Source organism: Eurosta solidaginis, chromosome 3 (genome assembly GCF_040869045.1).
Source record: "Eurosta solidaginis isolate ZX-2024a chromosome 3, ASM4086904v1, whole genome shotgun sequence".
Classification (NCBI taxonomy): Eukaryota; Metazoa; Arthropoda; class Insecta; order Diptera; family Tephritidae; genus Eurosta; species Eurosta solidaginis.
The window spans coordinates 180,074,035-180,093,515 of NC_090321.1; the positions used below are offsets into that span (position 1 = coordinate 180,074,035).

A 19,481-nucleotide genomic window follows, 5' to 3' on the forward strand; every position below is an offset into this window, starting at 1 on the left:
AATTATATATTTTAAATTAATGTTTTCAACAAGGTAAATATTACGTTTACCGATCACCACAATTTCCGAAGAAAATTCCTGATGTAACGCATAAATATTATGCTTTTTAATACGAGCAATGTTACCATTGCATTTAATAAGGCGCACCTCACGCGGCGATAAAGCCAATGTCACCGAGGTTAATTCATTTGGCAGCTCCACTGTTGATACATTCACCATATCGGTACCGATTTCTTGCTCTTCATGATCGTCAACCACACCAGAGTCATCTTGAGAGGATTCACGGTTGATGCCGCCGCCACTTGAATTGGAACTAGCCTGACGGCTACCTGGCAACAATTGACCTTTATAATCGGATGGATATAGCATATTTGGATTTTTATTGTTTTCTTCTTGGAAGCAAATGCGTGTGCGAGCAGTCTGCGCCTCTTTTGGTGTTAGCGCTTGCGGTGTTGGCGGTTGTGGTGTTGGCGTTTGTTGTTTTAATTGTTGTTGTTGTTGTGCATCAGTTGGTGGTGGCAGCAATTGTTGTTGCTGTGCGGTGGTGTTTTGTAATTGCAATTGTGTAGGACGTTCGACATTGCTGTGTCGTGGACTTGGTGCGGGGCTAGGCGTTGCGGATATACTATTATTCTGTGTGTGTGTAAGATATACAGTTTAAGTAATTTTTGTATCAATTTTTTTTAACTTGTATAAATTTACTTGGCCATTTCCGTTGCTGTCGTTATTATTGTTGGCACCTTCTTTACCACCTTTCCCTTTTTTTCGGCGTGTCTTCTTTTTGCTGTATGATGCTAGCAGTACACCCTTCCTTGAATCTATCTTCTTTTTATTATTCTTATTTAATTTCTTAACATTTAAAACGGACGGGTCGAAGCTAAATGTTGAATCATCACGATGATCCAATAAGTCTTTCTTGCGTTCCTAGAAAAGTTAAACGAAAATATTTAGTATGTTGGGTTTAGATATGAGGGTATGTCAGCTTACTTCGTTTGTGATTTCGGCTTCTTCCTCGTAACTTAATGCTACTACGGCTAACATTAGATTAATTAAATAAAATGAGCCAAAAAACACAACCACTGTAAAAAATGAGACGCTCATGGGACCGGATGTAGCAAGAACCTGAAATTCGAAAATAAATATGTTTGAAGTTAGACATTGGAAGGAAATCATAAGATTGTGAAGATAAACTAAGGGTAAATATGGGGTATCATCTCCAGATTTGGCCGCATTTACGACTGCGCTTATGCACACATTTTAGCCACCCTTTGTGGTATTCAGCTACAGGTTGTCGACACAAGTCTGCTGTCACAGTTGTACATATGTACATACGTACTTGCCAAACGGGAGGAGGTGGTTGCAACAGAGGCCTTCCTTGTCACCTCGTATGCCCCCTTTTTTCAGTAGCACTATTCCGTCTATTGTCTATCGTCCTCAGGAATATATCCTTCAGAGATATAGGTCGACAATTTGTTACCTCATTCAGGTTATAATATATGGCGTGATCCTTCCGTTCACAACGCCGCGTTGAACAACGTTTTGAGGTTAAATGATTTTGAAATATCCTTCGGTGTGGATCATGACACGGAGTGGAAGATGACTTCACCCGATCTTTTCGGTCCAATATAACTGCCATTCCTACTCAGCAACTATCCGTAGCCAGAGAACGAAATATATGATCGAGGGTTTGCTAAATGTATCTGGCAGCACTATTTTGGGTCTGCAAGATTTTCTCGTGCCTTGAGGCTTCCGATAAAGCCGCTTCCAAGTGCCATTTCATAGGACATCACAATGTTAAAAGTGACAATTGAAAACACTCTCCCCAGGGTTAGAGGGTTCGAATATACCCGCGGTCGTAAGAGGCGACTAAAATACCAAATAAATTCAAGGGGTTGAGTAGCGCAACCCTTTCAGTTTGCCAGCGCAATATATAGCTTCTCCAAGCCCAATTGTCAACCTCACCTATCCGTAGCGAATCCTGTTTCATTAACAGCCGGGGCTCTGGCGACCTCGAGCTCCTCATGGATCTACGCGGTGGGAGGGCGTTATGGCCTAGAAGGTCGTATGTGGTTCGGATCTGCATCCGGCAAAGGACCATCAACATCGATAACACTCCCGAAGGGAGTGTCCTTATCGCTACAACAACAACAAAAACAACAACAGTTGAAAACTCTACAAGGGAACAGAAAAAGAACGAGAACAATATCCTAATGTAATGGTTGTGCGCTAGTTCGAAACTAGTGCGATTTGCTGCAGTGTATAAACTGAAACCACTTTCTTTTAATTGAGGATTTAACAAACTCGTGTCAACACTCCAAACCAAGTTTTCTTAACTAATTCGAAAAGGAAACGGCTATGATTTTGCAAGTCTTTAGCCTTGAGGTACTCCATAAGGTTAAATAACAATGACTTGAGCTTCAAAACTTACCATATTATAAACATTCTCCCAATAGTCTAATGTAATCAATTGGAACGTTGTTAGCATGGACCACATGAAATTATCAAAATTCGTATAACCATGATTTGGATTCTCACCCACGCATAAGCAAGTGTAATCTGTAGGACAATGACGTGCACCAGTCAAATTACCACATAACAGAGGCATTTCTTCATCATTGAGCAGCCAGTTATCAGTGTCGTTGATCCACCTGGAACAAAAGAATAAGAATAAAATACAAAATGTTATTAATCTTGGTATCAGTAATCTCATATTCCTAAATTATACTCACATCCGCCACTCCAAGTCTGTGGTATTAACCCAATCGTCTGGAAGATTTCTCACGCATTTGTTTCTTAGCTCGCCCATATACACCTGTTTAAAAAAAAAAGTTCCAAAATTTATTAAACTTGATTTCAAAACTCATCCTCCTTAAGCCAACAAACCTGTAGTGCGAATAGGGCAAAGACCATTAAACAAAAAATGGTCAACGTCATGACCTCGGCCAATTGACGAAATGAGTGCAGCAGTGCATTGATGATTGTCTTTAATCCTGGCATTATTGAAACAGTCTTTAGAGCGCGTAGTACGCGAAATGTGCGCAAACCGGCCAAATTGCCCACTTCCATGCCAATTGTGGCATAACCACTTGTGATTACAACAAAATCCAACCAATTCCATGGATTGCGCAAATACGTGTACTTATTTAGTAGGAAGCCTTTAGCGATGATTTTTATTACCATCTCAATGGTATAAATCGCAAGGAAGATATATCTAAAAATTCCATTCAAATAGGAAACGGATAGGAAAATTTCAAAAACAAAAGTGAGGTTATTTGTTGGGTCTATAGCCGTGTTTTTTTTACTCGCGCGTAAAAAAAAAAACGCTTGAAAATGTTTGAGTTCCCAGGTATCCCTAGCAATATCATGTCGAACCATGCATCGTTTTTATTTTTCGAACTTTTTCTATAAAAGTCCACATATAAAAAAAGTAAAATCTGTATTTTTATTTTTTGAGTCTGATAGAACTAGTTAAACTGGGACTTTTAAAAATAAAAGTCCGGAAATAAAAAGTAAATCGGGACTTTTATTTTGTAAGGCCAAAATAAAAGTCTGGTTTAATAACAAAGAAACAGCTTATCCGAATCAAAAAAAAATTTGGTACCAATCGATTCTCCTGGATTCCGAAAATTAAAAACCTTGTGTTCTTTTGAAAATTTATGTTAACAAGAAATTCAACCACATAAGCAGCTAAAATAATATATACAATTATTATTGCTCATACTTAACGATATTTACCTTAGTAAGAAAAAGAGTTATTTAAAAACGTTAAAATTTTTATTAATATTAATATATTGCTAAAATTAACAATTTCAATACTGAAGTAAAAGTAATTTGTCATTTTAATATAATAATAGGAACACTCGATGGGTAATATAATGAATAAGTAAGCTCAAAATAGGGAAATTTTATATTGCTCTGGCAGGAAGGGTATGATTTAATCAATCTGCTTCTCATAAACAAAAGGTAGGAAAAGGAAAGGAGAAGAAAGGAAAGGAAAGGAAAGGAAAGGAAGGAAAATCAATGGAAGGGAAATGAAATAAAAGAAATGAAAGAAAAGAAAAGAAAAGTACAGATGTGGAAAGGCAAGGAAAGGAAAAGAAAGGAAGGAATATGAATGGAAGAGAAATGAAAGTAAAAGAAAGGAAATAAAAAGAAAATTAAAAGAAAAGGAAAGGAAAATAAAGGAAAGGAAAGCAAAGCAAAGGACAGGGGAGGAAAGAAAAGGCAAGGAAAGAAATGGAATGGAAAGGAAAGTAAAGGAAAGGAAAGGAAAAGAAAGGAAAGAGGAAAGTAGAGGAATGGAAAGGAAAGGAAAGGAAAAGAAAGGAAGGAAAGGAAAGGAAGGGCTATGAATGGAAGAGAAATGAAAGTAAAAGAAAGGAAATAAAAAGAAAATTAAAAGAAAGGAAAGGAAAATAAAGAAAAGTAAAGGAAAGTAAAGGAAAGGACAGGAAAGGGAAGGAATTGAAAGGAAAGGAAAGAAAAGGAAATGAAAGGAATGGAAAGGAAAGGAAAGAAAAGGAAAAGATGGGAAAGAAAAGAAAACAAAGGAGATGAAAATAAAAGAATAGAATGGAAAAGAAAGGAAAGAAAAGAAATAGACTTGATGCATGATCAGCTATGCATTTTTGTTTCATTTTATTGTGTACAAAGCAACTCCTCGGCCATGCTCACGATTCAGCATAGTACACAAAAAGTAAGTACACACACACAGCGTGTCTATAGTATGAATAAGTGCATGTGTAGTGGTGTGACCTTTATGTTCAATTTTTTATTTTAAAATGATTTTTCAAATTTTTTTTATTTGTGGATAACGGTGCAGCTCAAAATTTCCCATCAATACATATATAACTGGTATACCTTAGAATTATAGTTTAGAAGAAAACGGTTCCACATTTTTTCATCTTGTCTATTTATATATAAGATAATTATAGAAATGTATGATAAAACTAGTAAGGAAGGCTAAGTTCGGGTGTAACCGAACATTAAATACTCAGTTGAGAGCTATGGAGACAAAATAAGGGAAAATCACCATGTAGGAAAATGAACCCAGGGTAACCCTGGAATGTGTTTGTATGGCATGTGTATCAAATGGAAGGTATTAAAGAGTATTTTAAGAGGGAGTGGGCCTTAGTTCTATAGGTAGACGCCATTTAAGGATATCGCAATAAAGGTTGGCCAGGGCTAACTCTAGAATTTGTTTGTACGATATGGGTATCAAATGAAAGGTGTTAATGAGTATTTTAAAAGGGAGTGGGCCTTAGTTCTATAGTTGGATTCCTTTTCGAGATATCGTCATAAAGGTGGACCAGGGGTGACTCTAGAATGCGCTTGTACAATACGGGTGTCAAACGAAAGGTGTTGATGAGTATTTTAAAAGGGAGTGGGCCTTAGTTCTATGGGTGGACACCTTTTCCAGATATCGCAATAATGGTGGACCAGGGGTGACTCTAGAATTTGTTTCCACGATATGGGTATCAAATGAAAGGTGTTAATGAGTACTTTAAAAGAGAGTGGGCCTTAGTTCTATTGGTGGACGCCTTTTCGAGATATCGCCATAAAGGTGGACCAGGGGTGACTCTAGAATTTGTTTCTACGATATGGATATCAAATGAAAGGTGTTAATCAGTATTTTAAAAGGGAGTGGCCCTTAGTTCTATAGGTGGACGCCTTTTCGAGATATCGCCATAAAGGTGGACCAGGGGTGATCCTAGAATTTGTTTGTACGATATGGGTATCAAATGAAAGGTGTTAATGAGTATTTTAAAAGGGAGTGGGCCTTAGTTCTATTGGTGGACGCCTTTTCAAGATATCGCCATAAAGGTGGACCAGGGGTGACTCTAGAATTTGTTTCTACGATATGGGTATCAAATGAAAGGTGTTAATGAGTATTTTAAAAGGGAGTGGGCCTTAGTTCTATTGGTGGGCGCCTTTTCGAGATATCGTTATAAAGGTGGACCAGGGTTGACTCTAGAATACGTTTGTACAATATGGGTATCAAACGAAAGGTGATAATGAGTATTTTAAAACGGAGTTGGCCTTAGTTCTATAGGTGGACACGTTTTCGAGATATCGCAATAAAGGTGGACCAGGGGTGACTCTATAAAGTGTTTGTACGATATGGGTATCAAATTAAAGGTATTAATGAGGGTTTTTAAAGGGAGTGGCCCTTTTTTCGCATTTGGTATAGAATTATGGATTTTTTTTTTTCATTTTTCGTAATTTTAGATATCGACAAAGTCGACGTGGTCATAGTCGGATTCGGCCATTTTTTATACCAATACAAGATGAGCTCAGATAAGTACGTGGACTGAGTTTAGTAAAGATATATCGATTTTTGCTCAATTTATCGTGTTAACGGCCGAGCGGAAGAACAGACGGTCAACTGTGTATAAAAACTGGGCGTGGCTTCAACCGATTTCGCCCTTTTTCACAGAAAATAGTTATCGGCCTAGAATTTGAGACCCTACCAAATTTCACAAGGTGGTACATTTTTGTTCGACTTATGGAATTAAAAGTATCCTAGACAAATTAAATGAAAAAGGCCGGAGCCACGCACATTTTGAAGTTTTCTTTTATTTTTGTATTTTTTTGCACCATATCATTACTGGAGTTGAATGTTGACATATTTTACTTATATACTGTAAAGATATTAAATTTTTTGTTAAAATTTGACTTAAAAAAAAAAAAAAAAATTTTAAAAGTGGGCGTGGTCGTTCTCAGATTTTGCTAATTTTTATTGAGCATATATATAGTAATAGGAGTAACGTTCCTGCCAAATTTCATAATGATATCTTCAACCACTGCCAAATTACAGCTTGCAAAACTTTTAAATTGCCTTCTTTTAAAAGTGGGCGGTGCCACGCCCATTGTCCAAAATTTTACTCATTTTATATTCTGCGTCATAAGTTCAACCCACCTACCAAGTTTCATCGCTTTATCCGTCTTTGGTAATGAAATATCGCACTTTTTGGGTTTTTCGAAATTTTCGATATCGAAAAAGTGGGCGTGGTTATAGTCCGATTTCGTTCATTTTAAATAGCGATCTGAGATGTGGACCAGGAACCTACATACCAAATTTCATCAAGATACCTCCAAATTTACTCAAGTTATCGTGTTAACGGACGGACGGACGGACGGACATAGCTCAATCAAATTTTTTTTCGATACTGATGATTTTGATATATAGAAGTCTATATCTATCTCGATTCCTTTATACCTGTACAACCAACCGTTATCCAATCCAAGTTAATATACTCTGTGAGCTCTGCTCAACTGAGTATAAAAACTATATCAAAAATCTCGTAGTATAAATGGTGACCTTACAGTGGATTTTTGCTATAAATTTCGTTCCAATACAACTAATAGAGTGAAAATTGGTGCACCACATTCTGCTATGATGGGAAAGCTTTCTAAAACAAATGGTCGTAATCGGTCAGTAGCCACGCCTCTTTCCGTATATAGAAATTTCCGCACAGAAGGTGCGATATTTGAGTATCTAAAGAAGCCACGTTATTATTTTTACGTTATAAATTACTGACATTGCATGTAGTTCATCCACATAATTTTTTTGAATAATGGGCGTGGCACCACCTACTTTCCAAATAAGATTTTCTGGACTTTCAAGAGCGATAACTCATACACCCTTTGAGCTATGTTTTTGCAAATTGGAAAGCGAACTTCATATTTATATTTGTACACACCGACAGAAAAATTTTAAAATCGAATTAAAGTCACACCCACTTGTATATAAGCCCTGAAAAAATTATGCGATTAATCCCTAAAACGATTGCTCTCCGATTGATCTCTTTTGTCTACTTAGTAGGGCAAATTTTATGCGCATCAATTTCAGAGGTGTATTTAAAGTTTGACGCTTAGCAGTCCATATAAAGTTTAAGCGTAAACGTCTATAGATGTAAAAAAAACACGGCTTATTTTACTTTTTCGGTAGGTACTTACTCAGCCTCTTCCACAGTTTCGGTCATGGCTAAAAAAATGCAATTGAACAAAATAGTTGCCATAACGCAATAGTCGAAGAATTGATTCGTTGCTATGTAGACGCAGACACGACGCGGCGTACTCCATGGATGGAAGAGAAAAAGGCTTTTGGTGCCGGTGAAGCGGTGTATGTAATTTTTACGAAATCGCTTTGAGACCACACAAAATGTCTGCAATGAAAAAGCAAATCGACAAAAGCGTTTAATTTATAAAAAAATAAGATATATTTTTAACAAAAATACTGAGTTTCCACTTAGGGAGGTTTTATAAATTGAATATAATTTCTCCCGCAACCATCTTCCGTTAACACATTTTAGTAGCCACTGCGCCATCTGTTGTCATATGGTGAAAAAAGCGCCTAAACTAAGTTTGATATCTGTCAACTGCCTGACAGGATGTTCATTATGGCTACCATTTAGCGTTTTGAAAGGGTGTGCAATATGGCGGCGCATAGGGCGGCTATCTTCAGCGGGTAATAGAAAGGGATACAGAATGAGACAGCAATAGTCAATTACAAATCAGGTGATCCAATCACTTTGGAATTTTGACGTCTACACAGAAGATATCACACTTAAGCCCCCATTACTGATACTTAGCATAGACTTGACTTGACTTGGCGTAAGCTTGGCAACTTAGCCACGATTATACTCCACTTGGCGCATAAAATCTGGCATCATAATCAGCGTTGAAATTTATTTTTAAATAAATGTCAATTTGTATGACAAAATGTCAAAATGAAATGGTATCAAACAAATGGCATCTCAAAATGTAAACGTCACTTAGAACTTACTTAGAAAATCAAAATTCAACAGACTTCTAAGCCAAGTTAAGTTTTGAGTAATCAGTAACATGCCAAGTGAAGTCTATGCTAAGTATCAGTAATGGAGCCTTTAACATGCAATGTTCATTTAACAGAACTGTAAGTGACAGTTCGCAAGCCAAGTCAAGTCTATGCTAAGTATCAGTAATGGAGCCTTTAGTTTGATTCACAATGGCCTTAAGCTTTCAAACCCACCATCTCAATCACGCACTATACCATATCAGTCATGGTTGCCACTCTTGGTCCATTTGGACCAAAATGGTCACTTTCAACCACAATTCACACATACAAGATTGCGCATTGCGCATGTAAACAAAAGATCAGCTGTTTTTTATGGGCAATTTGTACGTCATTTTCCTTTAGCTCTTGTTTTTTCTCTCTTTCTTTCATTCGCTCAAGCAGTCAAGTGTGACGTAGTTGCGCAGAACGAAGCAATTTTGAACTCGTGAATGCGCAATCTTCTGAGTGTGATTTGTGCTTCCAACCCCATTTGGTCCACTGGTCCCTTTTTTCAATTTTGGTCCTTTTTAGGCAGTAGCCACGATTTTAGTAGTTTTCTTCCTTTTTCACTGAGGTTAAAATTCACAACTCTGCCCACAACAATTGGCACACTTCCATTAACCCACATATAATTTTCAATTTACTTATGTATTTGGAAATCTTACCACAAAAATTGCTCAGTTAATAAAATGTAGCAGACCAATGACATTTCATAGGAGATATTTAAGGCGAGGCATTGATAAGAAAAGTGATGGATCTAAGGTGAACGACACTTTTTATGAACAATTAGAATGCACATACGAGCGCTGCCCCCATCATGTTATAAAAGTCGTGCTTGGCGACTTTAACGCCAGGGTGGGCAAAGGTGTTTTTGGCCCTACAGTCGGAAAGTTCAGCCTTCACAATGAAACTTCTCCTAACGGACTGAGGCTGATTGACTTTGCCGGTGCTCGAAACATGTCCAGCGCGAGGTTCATGCATAAAAAGATACATCAAGCTACATGGCTGTCTCCTGATCGAAATACTCGCAATCAGATCGATCACGTTGTGATAGACGGGCGGCATGCCTCCAGTGTTTTAGATGTGCGCACGATCCGAGGACCTAAAATCGACTCGGACCATTATCTCGTTGCAGCCAAAATACGTACCCGCGGCTAAAAGCAAGGAACAAAAAACACAAGGAAAGCTAGACGTCGAAAAGCTTCAATCACAACAGACTGCCAATGATTTCGCAACTCGACTCTCACACCTGCTCTCTGAGAGTACAACTCAGCATGAAGGAATACAGGAGCAGTGGGAGCATATCTCCAAAGCACTTCGTACTGCCGCCGAGCAAAAAATCGGTTACCGGCGGTGATGAAAAAACAACTGGTACGATGAAGAATGCCGCGTTGCAACCGAAAGAAAAAACGTTGCCTACAGGGCTACGTTAAAAGCGAGCGCAACAAGAGGAGTGTGTGAACGCTATCGTGAGTTGAAAAGGGAAGCGAAACGCCTTTTCAGGAAGAAAAAAGCAGAATCAGAAATGCGTGAATGCGAGGAGCTTGAACTGCTAGCCACCAGGAATAACGCCCGAAAATTTTACCAAAAAATACGGCGACAGACGGAAGGTTTTAAGACCGGGGCAAATTCCTGTAGGAATGAAAACGGCGACTTTGTCACTGATGTCCATAGAGTGCTTAGATTATGGAGGGAACACTTCTCTGCTCTCCTAAATGGAGGCAGCAATTCACCGCGAAGAGATTGCGAACCCGATCCCGCAATCGATGATGGTGCAATATATGTCCCCCCGCCCGATTATGACGAAGTTAAAATAGCAATAACCAGATTGAACAACAACAAGGCCTTGGGCATTGATGGATTGCCTGCGGAGCTATTCAAGTACGGCGGCGAGGAGTTGGTAAGGCGGATGCAGCAGCTTCTTCTCAAAATATGGGCGAACGAGTGCATGCCCGACGATAGGATTCTAGGAGTTTCTTTGCCCAGTCCACAAGAAGGCGGATATTGCAAAATGCACCAACTATCGTGGAATCAGCCTTCTTAATATCGCATATAAAGTCCTTTCAAGTGTATTGTGCGAAAAATTGAAGTCCACGGTGAACCGGCTGATTGGACCTTATCAGTGAGGCGTCATACCTGGTTCTACCATCTACCAGATTTTCACAATGCGCCAAATCTTGGAAAAAACCCGTGAAAAGAGAATCGACACACATCACATCTTCCTCGACTTTAAAGCCGCCTTCGACAACACGAAAAGGAGCTGCCTATATGCCGCTATGTCTGAATTTGGTTTCCCCGCAAAACTTATACGGCTGTGCAAAATGATGTTGAGCAACACCATCAGTTCAATCAGAATTGGGAAGGACCTCCCGAGCCGTTCGAAACTAAACGAGGTTTCAGGCAGGGTGACAACCTATCGTGCGATTTCTTTAATTTGATGGTGGAGAAAATTATACTAGCTGCAGAACTTAACCGCACTGGAACAATATTTGTATAAAAGCGTGCAATTACTGGCATATGCTGATGACATTGATATCATCGGCCTAAACACCCGCGCTGTTAGTTCTGCTTACTCCAAACTGGAAAAAGAAGCGGTAAAGATGGATTTGATGGTGAATGAGGACAAAACGAAGTACCTGCTGTCATCGAGCAAAGTCAGCGCATACGCGCCTTGGCGACCACGCTACTGTTGGCAGCCATAATTTCGAAATAGTAAAAGACTTCGTTTATTTGGGAACCAGCATAAACACTAGCAACAACATCAGCACTGAAATCCAGCGAAGAATCAATCTTGCCAATAAATGTTACTTTGGACTTGGTAGGCAATTGCAAAGTAAAGTCCTCTCTCGGCGAACGAAAATCATACTCTACAAGTCACTTATCGTACCCGTCCTGCTATATGGGGCAGAAGCATGGACCATGACAACAGCAGATGAAGCGGCTTTGGGAGTGTTCGAGAGAAAAGTTCTTCGAAAGATTTATGGACCTCTACGCGTTGGCGATGGCGAGTACCGAAGAAGATTTAATGATGAGCTGTATGAGCTATACGCAGCCATCAACATAGTCCAGCGAATTAAAACTCAGCGCTGCCCTGGCTAGGCCATGTTATGCGAATGAAAGATGATGCTCCGGCCAAGAAAGTGTTTCTATCGGAACCCGCTTATGGAAGCAGAGGTAGAGGGCGGCCCCCACTCCGTTGGACGGACCAGGTGGAAGACGATTTAAACTCCCTTGGTGTGACCAATTGGCGCCAGTTGGCGGAGTGAAGGAGCGACTGGCGCGCTTGTTGGACGGCCATAACCGTTTAGACGGTTAAGCGCCAATTAAGTAAGTAAGATGGATCTAAGGGCAAACACATTACACGGACTTATCAGAAAAAATTGTTGTTTTAGTATCCAGATATTTGGATCGGTTATCAAACACTTTTCGTAAGGGCTGGCAGGGCTTTCCACTGATGGAGTCATTACGATGGCCGTCCAGTTAAAATTTGAAGTGAAAACTAAGTTAAATAATGAAACTAATTGGTTTTATGTTTGGTAACACTTTCAAAATTTTTTACAAAGAAATCCTATATGAGTATTGTGGTGTTAAGGCACGCCGAATAATTGAAAACTAAGTAGCTTGGCATAAGAAATATTTTGACTTTAAGTAAAGCAGGAATACTTCTTGAAAGCGATAACTTTTTAAATGAATAACGAATCGCGCTTGAACAAAACTTTTGAATTCAGATTCGGAAGCAAATGTAAAAAATATTTGATTTCGAAAGGAGTGTTTTGTGTTTTATTCTCGTAGGTACAGAAGCCCATAAACCTCACTAACAACGCTGTGAACTAATTTATAGTACCTACTTAAATGTAATCAGGTTCCGTTATTGCACAGTTGAAACTTTTAAGACGTTTGATTTTTAAACTGAAGCCTGGGGCTAGATTCAGTAAATGTAAGTTTTTCAAAAATCACAACTGCTAAATCTAGGCTTTGGTATGAAAACGTTCAGGGTAAAAAGTGAGCATCGTTTATGATTTATTGAGTTTGCTCATAGTTCGGCTACACCAAAATGCAAATTTTTGAGCCTTTTCTTACTAAATCCTAACTGCGCTATACATTTTAATTCTTTCCAATTAACAACATAATGCTGGAACTAAGAGCTTTGTCAGCACAACTACGTTCGAAACATATAGTTAGTGAAGCCATAGACTTATCCTAGAAATTTGAAAATATAATACCTAAAATTAGTGTTTTTGTTTGTGCAGTTTCAATTAAGTCTCCTATTCACTAAGTTTATTAAAATTTTATTGGAAACCATGGAAACATCCTGAAATTTTATATTTTGTTCGATTAATTTTGGTCCAAAATAAAACATGGCGTGGCAACCGTGATATCAATGTCCCTATATTCACCACAAAATGTTGGCAGCGCTGAAATCAAAAAGCTGTTTTGCTTCCGCGAACTTCCGTTCATTTCTTTTTCGTTCTATAACCGTCCTCGTGTCAAGAAGGAAAAATGAGAGCTAAGGTATTTATATTATATTTCTACTCATAAAAGTGTTTTAGTTGTGTTAAAAATATAAATTAACATTTAGTTATCGTGCACCAAAGTAAAACCCTACATTATATTATAATGAAAAACTGCAACATTTGGTGGTCGTCGCCATTGTGAATTTCAGTATATACACGTACTAAAAACTAGGAAAAATCTATAAATCTTGCGATTTGTTCTAATTGGTTATTTCTCTTTATTTTTCTTGCAGTGGCGTAAGAAGCGTATGCGGAGGTTAAAGCGTAAGCGCAGGAAGATGCGTGCTAGGTCCAAATAAACAATGCTTGTTGGTCCCGGAGAATGTAAGTACAAACATATGCACATACGTATGTAATTGCGGAGCGCTAGCGCTCCAAAAGAAGAGTACTTTGCTAACTTTTTTTTTTTTGTTTTGCTTTTTCAGGTTTGTTGTACAAACTTCAATCTGTGAAACAGCTTCAAGTTAAAGCTTTGCTACCATATTTTGGAGGCGTTCCGAAATATTTGCATAACCAATACTAAATTGTAAATTATTTGAAATAAATAGTAATCTAAAGTTTTGCTGGAAGTTTTAAAATCAAGAAACAGTAATGTGTTCTAATTTCATTGGATGTGACTAATGATGGTGGTTTATTTGCGTTGAAATTTGCAACACTTGTACAAATAATGTAATAGTCCACGGTGTGAACCTGTGAGAAAATTTTCCATTAGTGCACCATGCTGTGATAATGAATATTAAGAAGAATTTATGGAGGGATCCTCCTAGGTTCTAAAACTTACTTTTTTAATCTTCCAATAGCTTCTAGTTTTTGCATAAAATAACGGTAACGCTTTACAAGACGGTGCACCACCTAATTTTTATCGGAAATTATCAAAGGTAGTATCAAAAGACGCGTCTCGACCTCCGTCCGGGTGTGCGGTATAACCGTGGCTACCGCCACGATGATGTCCTGCGTATTAGTGTGTGTGTATTTACAGCAAATCTGACAACAACAACCACATGAAAATTAGAACCGATTTTTTGCTTATATCTAGACAAATAAAAATTTTGGGTAATAGTGCAGTTTATGTTACCCACCGAAATTCGGCCAAAATTTTCGAGTGAGGTATCAAAAGACGCGTATTCACGTCTAGATCAAGAGTCCGAAAGCGGAAGTTAACTTTTTTTACCCGTTCAATAGATATTAACGAAAAACTGAAAAAAGACCCGCGAGTCCCTCCGAAACCGGGGGTGGGATCCATAGTATTTTTACGCAGAACACCTTTCAGCGTTGGCGGCCTTCGGCCGCGCTTATAAAAAATAACCCTGTGCTTCGCCATGCCATGTCATTTTGATTTACGCTTCTGGATTCTAAAAACGGAGATCAAGAGGCGTCTTTTGATACCACCTTTGATAATTTTCGATAAAAATTGGGAGGTGCACCGTCTTGTAAAACGTTACCAAAAAAAGTATATGCTAGAGGGGCTCTGCCCTTTTTCGACAGGGGTGGACCATAATGAAAGGGGTGTTAGAGGCGTTGGTTCCACATTACAATTAAAGAGATGGTTGGTGCCATGGGGGGGACACATTGCAAGCGGGCATACATTTTGTATGTCGGGGTTGATTCTGGATATGTTACGAGTTTAACCTGTTTCAGTATCCAGAACGAAGTTGAGCCAGAGTGACTCGCGTTTCCCTGGAGAGTATGCGTTCCTCCTCCGCAAGTTTTGGGTACTGTTCCCGAAGTACTGGATTTACCGGGGAATTCCCGGCATAAAGGTCCGACGCCTGTTTATGGTGTTCACCAAGGACCTCCTTGTGTTTTTTTGTTTCATACGGCTGAGTCTCAGGTGTCGTATTTCCTCAAAATGCTTACGGAGATGACTCCTAAGCCCCTGGGCGTTGTTGGCTCATCAATCGGGTGTCTTTTGGGATGCCCAGGTTTCTGGGTATTCAACAGGAACTGTTTGGTTAGCATCTCATTTATCTCCCTGATGGGGAGTATTCTCGCCTCATTATGTAGGTGGTGTTCTGGGGACATAAGAAGATAGCCCGTGGCGGTTCTGAGCGCAGTATTTTGGCAGGCTTGTAGCTTCTTCCAGTGGGTAGTTTTTAGACTTGGGGACCATATAGGAGACGCGTAGCACGTAAACGGCTGGCCAATTGCTTTGTATGTGATAATGAGCGTTTCTTTGTATTTTCCCCAAGTACTGCCAGCATTGGATTTGAGGATTTTATTATGGCTCTGGATTTTCGGAACAATTGCGGCTGCGTGCTCACCAAAATGTAGATCCTGATCAAACGTCACACCCAAGATTTTGGGGTGTAGGACAGTCGGTAGCGTAGATCGACGTGGATGTTCAAAATGGTCGACATTTGGGACGTCCAAGTTGTAAATAGGGTCGCGGATGATTTAGTTGGTGATAATGCCAGGTTTCGCGAGGCGAAAAACTGGAGACATCAGGGAGGTAGCTGTTTATTCTGTTGCAAAGCTCATCGATCTTTGGGCCCGGGCCTGTGACCATTATTGTGCAGTCATCGGCCTAAGAAACGATAGTAACTCCTTCTGGTGGCGAAGGTAGTTTTGATATGCAAAAATTAAACAAAAGTGGGGATAGGACACCACCCTGAGGCACCCCTTGTTTAATTCTTCTTGGCTTTAATATTTCGCTTCTGAATTGCACCGATGCCTGCCGACCACCCAGATAATTTGGGGTCCACCCTTTAAGACATGGGGGGAGGGTAGACCCTTCCAAGTCTTGCAGTAAAGTGCCATGGTTGACCGTATCAAAAGCTTTTGATAGGTCTAGCGCTACGAGTACTGTTCTATGGTGGGGCTTCTGATTTAAACCACAATTTATCTGGGTGCTAATGGCATTTAGCGCGGTGGTGGTGCTATGGTTTTCTAAAGCCATGCTGATGACAGGCTAGCTGCAAATTTGCTTTGAAGTGGGGAGCAAAATGGCTTCAAGCGTGTTGGCTACTGGCGATAGGAGAGATATCGGGCGGTATGGTTCTCCAATGATATCTGGTTTCCCAGGCTTTAGTAGCGGGACCACATTGGCCATTTTCCATTTTTCGGGTATGACAAAGGTAGAAAGAGACAGGTTGAAGAAATGTGCTAAATGTTTGAAACCCTCTTTCCCTAGGCTTTTTAGCATCGGCATGGCTATGCCGTCTGGGCCCACTGCTTTGGATGGTTTAGCATGACCGATGGCATCCTCAACCTCTTTGGCGGTGATGGTAATTGGTGACGCGCTGAACTTATGTTTACGTGCGTGTCTGTTGGCCCTCCGTCTATTTTTGTCGATTGTAGAATGCATTATGTATTGTCGGCAGAAAGCGCTAGCGCATTTTTTCGCATCCGAGAGCACTTTGTCGCCAAAGGCGATGGAAACTTTGTCATTGTGCCTAGACGGATTCTATAGGGACTTTACAGTGGACCAAAGATTACCTACACCGGCAGAGAGGTTACAACCTCTTAGGTGCTCCTCCCATTTCGCCCGCTTGTGTTCATCCACAAGCAATCTGATGCGTTGGTTTATATCCCTTATTTGGGGGTCGCCGGGATCGAGCTGTCTTATAAGGCCACGTTCTCTCGCTAAACTTGCGGACTTTGCCGGGAAGTGGGCCCGAATTTCGGGAATTCTACCGGCGAGAATGAAACGAGCCGAGGCGGAGTCAATGCCTTGCAGTAAGCACGCTCCCCTTGGCGGGCATCAGTTGGGATAAGGAGGGCAGCAAAGCGGTTGTCTGTAAAGGATTTGAATTCGTCAACTTTCCTTTTTTAAAGTTAATGAAAGTGCGTTTTTCTGCGACGATGAAGTCGGCAGGACGCTCGAGCGAAATACGTATAGGCAGGTGGTCGGATGCCAATGTTACCATCGGCTGCCAGTTGACGCAGTTTACGAGTTCTGCGCTCATGATTGAAATATCCGGCGAACTGTGACAGCTTCCTACCATACGTGTGGGGGCGTCTCCTTTGATAGTGCAGAACGTCGTTTCTTCTATTTGATCCGCTAACATCTCACCCCTACTGTCCACCCGCAAGTTTGAATGCCATAGATCGTGATGGGCATTGAAATCGCCTAAGATAATTAGATTGTTTCCAGTGAGTATGCCGCTGATATCAGGGCGGTATCCACTGGGACAACAAGTGACAGGAGGGATGTAGATGTTGATGATTTCTAGATTTTCATCGCCCGACCGGACAGATAATCCTTGACGTTCTAAGACACTGTCCCTGCCGTCGATGTCGGGATCAAATATAGGATATTGCACAGTGTGGTGTATGATAAACGCGAGGCCGCCTCCATTGCCGCTCTCGCGATCTTTTCTGTGGACATTATACCCAGAACAGGTCTGCAATGCAGATCTTGCTGTGAGTTTAGTCCCTTGAATTGCAGCAATGCGGATGTTGTGCCGCTTCATGAAGTCACCTATCTCCGTGATCTTCCCAGTTAATCCATAACAGTTTAACTGCAGAATTCTGAAGTGCATAGGGGGAGACGTCGTCACTCTGGGGGCAAGTGACGGGTGACTACGCCTGGGTTGTGGAAGGCCAACTCGCGGCAGTCCTTGACCGGGAAAAATCCCGATTCGCTCCGGTACATAGAACCGAAGGCCTTGGGAAGCGTCAGCAGCGACATAAAATAGTATGGTACACGGGTGGCTCGAAGACGTCAGAGGGGATTGGATCTGGAGTCTTTGGACCCAGAGCCAAGATATCGATACCTCTGGGGGCGTACCCGAGTATTTTTCAAGCGGAATACTCCAATGAAACAATTGCTATACTCAGTGTCAGACAGGCCACCCTCAAGGCAATCTCAGCGTTTGAAATAAAATCAGAACTGGTCCTTGAGTGCGTTGAAAAGCTAAATCAACTAGGAGCACACAACGAACTACTGCTGGCTTGGGTTCCTGGCCACAGAGGGGTTGAAGGTAACGAGCAGGCGGACAGCCTGGCCAGAGAGGCAGCAACGACACGACCTATTGGTCCCCAGCCGTTCCTGCCAGTAGGCCCGCAGGGATTTAGGAGGCATCTATTAGTGGAAGAAAGAGGGAAGAACACTGGCGCGTTATGCCAGGCCTGAGACAATCTAAGTTACTGTTAGGGGGTAACAGCACAACTCGATATAGGACATTGATAGGCCTCTCGAAAGATAACCTTAGAATCCTAACAGCTATTCTTACAGGACACTGTAGACTGAACAGTCACATGCAAAAGTTGGGTATAGTATCGGACAGCACATGCCGATTTTGTGATCGATCAGCAGAGACGGCGGACCATATCCTCCTGGAGTGTGTCGCAATCTCAAGACGTAGGGCTAAGTTTATGGGCTCAACATGGGCAGAGCATTCTCACATCAAATCCCTCAAGCCAGGTGAACTGTGAACAGGGATGTCGGCTTGGATGAGGTGCTGGGAAGTAGCTGAGGGCACAATAGACCAATAGTCGCAGTGCGATCCTCAATCATTATCTATCTATCACAAGAATGTTCTAATGCCGTGCCTAAGCAGGAGGCAAAATCCTTTGCATGACGCGTAAATAAGTATAGTTTAAGGGAATAGCTTGACGTCTGGAATAAAATTAAAATATTTGCTCAGAATAAAAGAGTACCAAGACGACACTAGCCGGAGCAGAGATTTACACTTGGTCTGGAATACTTGTATTTCGTCCTTCTCGCCGAGTAGTTCTTGGCAAAACAGTTGAGTCTTTCATACTCGACCCAATATAAATTTCCTTATTTTAGACGAGTTCTCATGATGCTAAAGGCAGATTTACAAAAACTTTTAACACTTTGACTGCCTCATGGGTTTTCAATATTGTAGCGATAACCACTCCCCGAAGGTTTTCTGTAGTGTTATCCATATGCACGGCCTTTAACGGAATATATATTTATTTATTTATTTATTTATTTACTTATTTATTTACAGTCTTGTAGACCTAAATTAGGTACATGTATGTATGAGATCATTATCTAAATGGTAGTGCTTTGCAATAGTTATATAATAATTTCTTAAATTTATTGATATTTGGACATTATTTTATTTCAAATGGTAGATCATTGTACTCTCTCAATCCCTCGTAGTATATATTGTTCTTGTCGAATTCTGATCGAACAGCTGGCAGACGGAAGTTATTCCTGTTTCTTGTGTGGTAGTCAT

General features: G+C 40.4%; 1 protein-coding gene and 1 long non-coding RNA gene across 3 annotated transcripts in view; one reads left to right on the forward strand and one right to left on the reverse strand.

Moving 5' to 3' along the window:
- NaCP60E (Na channel protein 60E) overlaps window positions 1-19,481 on the reverse strand; it is a 641,026-nt gene that overhangs the window by 74,801 nt on the left and 546,744 nt on the right. For both annotated transcript variants that reach the window (XM_067774083.1, XM_067774082.1), the window contains exons 6-12: window positions 7,960-8,168; window positions 2,884-3,211; window positions 2,730-2,812; window positions 2,429-2,648; window positions 988-1,122; window positions 703-924; window positions 51-633 (exon numbers count right to left, since the gene is read on the reverse strand). In XM_067774083.1, coding sequence (XP_067630184.1) covers window positions 51-633; window positions 703-924; window positions 988-1,122; window positions 2,429-2,648; window positions 2,730-2,812; window positions 2,884-3,211; window positions 7,960-8,168 — 1,780 coding nt within the window. The remainder of the gene's footprint in view (window positions 1-50; window positions 634-702; window positions 925-987; window positions 1,123-2,428; window positions 2,649-2,729; window positions 2,813-2,883; window positions 3,212-7,959; window positions 8,169-19,481) is intronic.
- LOC137246824 (uncharacterized) lies at window positions 13,234-13,918 on the forward strand. The gene is made up of 3 exons (XR_010951712.1): window positions 13,234-13,330; window positions 13,566-13,656; window positions 13,758-13,918. It is a non-coding gene; the product is annotated as an uncharacterized lncRNA (long non-coding RNA).